At 34.0% G+C, this 5000-nt stretch overlaps 2 protein-coding genes across 5 annotated transcripts in view; one reads left to right on the top strand and one right to left on the bottom strand.

Annotated features, from left to right (window-relative positions):
- Window positions 1-3000, bottom strand: part of Pdxk (pyridoxal kinase) — an 11385-nt gene extending 8385 nt beyond the window's left edge. The window contains exons 1-3 of one of the 3 annotated variants that reach the window (XM_086542707.1): window positions 2864-2981; window positions 2273-2359; window positions 1984-2078 (exon numbers count right to left, since the gene is read on the bottom strand). In XM_086542707.1, coding sequence (XP_086398833.1) covers window positions 1984-2078; window positions 2273-2342 — 165 coding nt within the window. In that variant the 5' untranslated portion in view covers window positions 2343-2359; window positions 2864-2981. Of the gene's footprint in view, window positions 1-1983; window positions 2079-2272; window positions 2360-2863 lie in introns of all 3 variants that reach the window. The other 2 variants (XM_086542718.1, XM_086542725.1) reach the window with 2 other exon arrangements.
- Window positions 3001-3429: 429 nt separating this feature from the next.
- The window catches only part of fh (frataxin), a 2535-nt gene continuing 964 nt past the window's right edge, over window positions 3430-5000 (top strand). The window contains exons 1-3 of one of the 2 annotated variants that reach the window (XM_043010224.2): window positions 3430-3538; window positions 4155-4346; window positions 4999-5000. The exon at window positions 4999-5000 is cut by the window's right edge and continues 116 nt beyond it. In XM_043010224.2, coding sequence (XP_042866158.2) covers window positions 3516-3538; window positions 4155-4346; window positions 4999-5000 — 217 coding nt within the window. In that variant the 5' untranslated portion in view covers window positions 3430-3515. Of the gene's footprint in view, window positions 3600-4154; window positions 4347-4998 lie in introns of both variants that reach the window. The other variant, XM_043010233.2, reaches the window with a different exon arrangement.

Genomic DNA, 5000 nt, shown 5'->3' with positions numbered 1-5000 from the left:
CTTTCTCTTTCTCTTTCTCTTTCTCTTTCTCTTTCTCTTTCTCTTTCTCTTTCTCTTTCTCTCTCTCTCTCTCTCTCTCTCTCTCTCTCTCTCTCTCTCTTTCTCTCTCACTCTCACTCTCCCATGCTGGAAATATCTACTACATAGATATTGAAAATGGATTCTTACTACTACACAACTCAATTCAACCCACAGAAGATACATGAATTATGCATGGCAACCCTTTAAATATCTTAAATACAATAAATAGGAAAGATATTTTTTTGGTTAGTCTCCTCACCCTTTGTGCCTTAAACACAGATACCTATCATACAGACTGACTTGAGAAGATGGAAAAGTAGACTGCAAAGAAGCCTGAATAATATCCATTTTGAAATCTCATTTCTATCTACAGGAAGATCTTCCTATTCAGTATGGATTTTTATACAAGCATATTGCATTACAAATTACATTAAATAGCTCAAGGACTTTTGAGAAAACATCATATTTCTCAGAAAGATATTCTTGTACCGAGAAAATCCCTTCTCTGGCATCTAATGAGTCACTAGAATGAAGACAATGCAAATGCCTATAACTGTGCACACAAACATTTCCAATATCCCACAAACCTCATGAAAAATATATAAATATCTCTTTCAACTTACTCTTGATATAAAAACACCAAACACCTCCTCTCTAACCATTCATTCATGAGAAGGACACTAATCTTAATTATATCCTCGAGAACTTGGAAGAATGTTTAGACTGGTGACTGGAATAACTAACACACATTCAGCAAAGAAAATGAAAGAGAGGAATTACTTGGAAAAGCTTCCCATTACCATTATCAAGTACCAGTATACTCTACTGATGGATTGCCTGTTGTGTATGCTGTAAATCTAGAGTAGTTTTAATTGACAAACTATTTATAGCAACAATATTAAAGAAATAAAGATTTATATGGAGCTTCATCCCCTGTAACCATCAGTACAGATGGGTTATATCAGAGTTCCATTAGAGTTTTAATCAGAGAGGCATAACATTAACCCATTGGTCGCGGTATTAAAAAAAGGTCTGTGCATGGTGCCATCTGCATCTACGACCGACTCTGCCTTTGCAGCAAATCATGCCATCCGCTGCTAATGGGTTAAACAATGGTCATAGCCTCTCACTAATCAGCAATCTTGCACAGACCTAAAAATTGCAACCACATATATTCCGGCAAAAAAGAGCTTGAACCGGTCCCATATTAGACCATACTTGAATATTTGTTTGGCGTTGTTGAGTGCCTATCCATAGCACTTGCTTGACACTATGCCACTTTAATTGCCACCTATCTCACTGTAGATGGTTCCCAGGAATCAAAACTACTTTATCACAACAGTAGACATCATAGGATGTTCATCAGTACCAGGTATTTTAGTAATGGTGATGAAGAGCTTTTCTGAAGGTAATAAAAAATAATTACAGCATAATCAGGCATTTGCATTGCTAAAGCTATGTAGATATGCATTTTATTAGCATCTATTACAGTGTTCATTTTCATTTGATGAATTTTTCCTGTAAAGTATGTCAAGTTCATGTTTTAATCTCTTAATTATTGTGTAATGAAATTCATTTTATACTTCCTTCACAAACATAATTTAATGTTTATTTTTCTGCTGTTTCATACCATAATTACAAAGTTAATGGAATAGGATTCCGCAATCTTAGCTCATTTCATTTCAAGGCAGCATTATTCCCATGCAGGTTTACCGAAGGAGATGGTAGGAGTTGAACAAAGACCAAGGCATTAGCAGATATAATACACAAACACCATAATGCTCATTAAGAATAAAAACAATTCTGTACCAAGAGAGGATTCCAACATTTAAAAATATTTCTCTGCAAAATTATTACACATTAAGAGAATTTCAGAAAGATGATTAAGAAAATGATAATGTTAATGATAACAATTCTCTATCATATGGCCGTCTGCATAGCATAGCCCAAGATGCAACTTACCTGCAACGGAAAGCAGGCGCTCTTGTTCCCAACATAGCCCGAGACAACATGGCTCTGGATTGACAGCACTCTCACATTGTTGGCAGCCATGACCACTTTGGTAAGAGAAAGGAATAAGATTAAGCCCAGAGATCATTTTTATTTCTCTTTTTTCCTTATATGTATTAACAAATTTACTATTTAATTTTTATCGCATTTCTCAACCAGTTTGGGATTTCTTAGCCTCTCATTTCTCTTAATCAACCTCAAGACCTATCAGTTTGCAACTAGAAATCTAAATCTGATCTACGTCTATTCCTTTCTAGAACCGAACTCATGGATGAAAGCATAGGCCTACATGCAGTCATCTGTCTCCTCATCACACAAAGTCACAGTCCTGAAACCAAGAGTGCATAGTGATGGTGACTAAACATATCTGATAATGGTGAATATTTCACTATAAAACACACAACATTTAGTATTGTAATGCATGGCCTATTTGTGGTACCCTATTCAAGAAGAATTAAAATGAGAAGTTTCCTTATAAAGCAAAGCATGCAATTAATCTTAGAGAGACTTGATATAATTATCAAATATTAAGACTTTGGAATAGATTTTCCATCTGGTTATTTTTACAACATTATCATTACCCTATAAAAGGAAATAAAGAGAAAAGCAGGTTTCATATCAATAAATATCCTATATTTCCTCATATTCATCACTGCAACATTAGGATGCTATGCCTATGGTAAACCTCCTCGCCCACTTTTTAGGCCTATCTACTACACCTTCAAAAAGATTAAAAAAAAAAAAAATCTGATGAACATAAATCAATAAGCTTCCAAAAGAATAGTCAATATCATTATTCCCTTCTTCTAAACAAATAATAATCTAATCATACCTGTTTACTCTTCCACAGTTAAAGAGAATAATTTACTATCAATCCCAGATTTCCAACCTTATCGCGACGAAGGTTCACACCGGACTGAACAGCTGATCAATGTGACTGAGGATTTTGTTTTGAAGGGACCCTGCATTTATTAAAGGGATCTTGTATTTAATTAAGAAATGTCTTTGTTGGTAAGTGTTATATCATTGAGTGATACAGTTGAAAGATTTTTTTTTTAAATGCTTACTAATTTGTATAAAGGATTTGGTTGAATAGGAGTGATATTTTCCCCACATATTTACATTTTCTTGCTATTTTATCATATCTACCTTCCAATAAAAAAAAATCAGTTGATCCACTATATTTTATCATAATTCAGAAATTTATTAATTGATCAAAACTACAGAATAATTGAAATACCAATTCCTAAAACGGATAATTAAAAAAACATGCTAACACAAAGAATAACATATACAACAAACCAATACGAAAACACACTTTAAATGATACAAAACAATATTTACACAACAATCAATCTAAAATCCAGCGGGAAAAGAGCGGCACCTTCAATATAAAATCCAGCGGGAAAGAAGCGGCACTTTTAGCTCTCGTCTTGCGATCAGCTGACCGGCTTCGTTGCCAGGGAAACCGAAACACAACAGAGATGACGACTGTTTTCCTTCGCAGGTCAGTTTGCAGGTCACAGGTCATGGTTTCTGGTGTTGATGATGTTTTCAGGAGACTAATAGTATGTATTTGTTGTGATTTTATATGGTATATGTCTCTTGGCTTTGGGTCATGCTTGTTATGCAACTTGGAAAACGTGTGTATTTTACTTTGATGTTAATAGATAAGAATAAGAAATAACATGAAAGAAAATGAACAGTATGATGGAAATGGATTATAAATGTCATATGCCTTAAATTAGATATATAAATGCAAGGCTTAAATAAAGATTGTTTACTATAACTAAATGGGTATGAAATGCGTGCAGAATTATAGAAGTTAAGTATTTTTTCAGTATATGTATAAGTGGCAGGATATTTCAGTACTTCTCAAGGATGCTGACTCGTCCTGTTTTGATTAAGCCACTCTCCTGATTTTTTTTCCTTTTCTGTAATCTGAATCGTAAATAGAGATGTTCTTAGTAACTCAAAAGGGGGAACTTCACCAAGGCTAACATGAAAGGCTTTTGTTCTAGGAAGAATCAAAGCTAAAACAAATAAAATTAATAAAATATTAATCTTGTAATCTGATGTTTTAAAATTCTTCAGTCAGATTACATTCTCTCTTCCCTTTTCAGCATGAATCAGCTGTGCTTCCAAGCTGTAAGGAGACAGATATCAAGATCGTCCACTCGTCACTTGTCACAGATTAGGCTGAAATTCCCTGTAGCAGTGTCATCATCAACTCCATTGCAATCAAGATCAAAAGCACTCCTATTGCAAGGATATACTTCAGCAGAATACACAGTCAGAAGTTACTGTTCAACTGAGTAAGGGATTTTCGTTTAAGGGTGTTGGTTTTACAGCTTTCTTTTTCATGAAGGCAAACTAGTTCTTTTTAAATCCTATATGAGAGAAGGGTGTATTGTTATGATGACCTTAAGTTACAAGCTCTGATAGGAAATAATGAAAAAAAAAATTGCATCAGCCAACTCCTCTTGGATTGTAAACTTGTAGATTTGGGGTAGATTTGTGTAAATAGCATATGATCTGACAAACTTCTTGAATTATCCATAGCTACAAAAACTGTACCAAAAAAATTGATTATAGATGTTTACAGTATTGCAGCTGACCACGCATTGACTGATAGCATTATTGTATAGTTTCCTCCTACTTTTCTGTCTTCTCTGAGTTCATTACCCTCTGCACCAAATACCAAAGAAATTACATAACTTAGTCCTCTTATCTTGATCTCACCCAGGTATCTCTCCAATAGGAAAACCTCATGATAATGCTTATTAATGAAACCAAAAATAAGCTTACATGTTTTTCATTTTCTACATCATTAAGTGTAGGAATATTGATATAATAGCTTAAATCCATATAACCTGAAGTTCCTGTGCAGATGCATTAGGATACAAACAGATAATTATTGTATTTTCTAATCTATTGTACATACTTAGATGATTACTTCTTTTTCAGAA

Source organism: Penaeus japonicus, unplaced genomic scaffold, assembly GCF_977035675.1.
Source record: "Penaeus japonicus unplaced genomic scaffold, GWHDUDI00000001_assembly GWHDUDI00000001, whole genome shotgun sequence".
Classification (NCBI taxonomy): Eukaryota; Metazoa; Arthropoda; class Malacostraca; order Decapoda; family Penaeidae; genus Penaeus; species Penaeus japonicus.
This window is presented reverse-complemented; position numbering and strand designations above follow the sequence as displayed.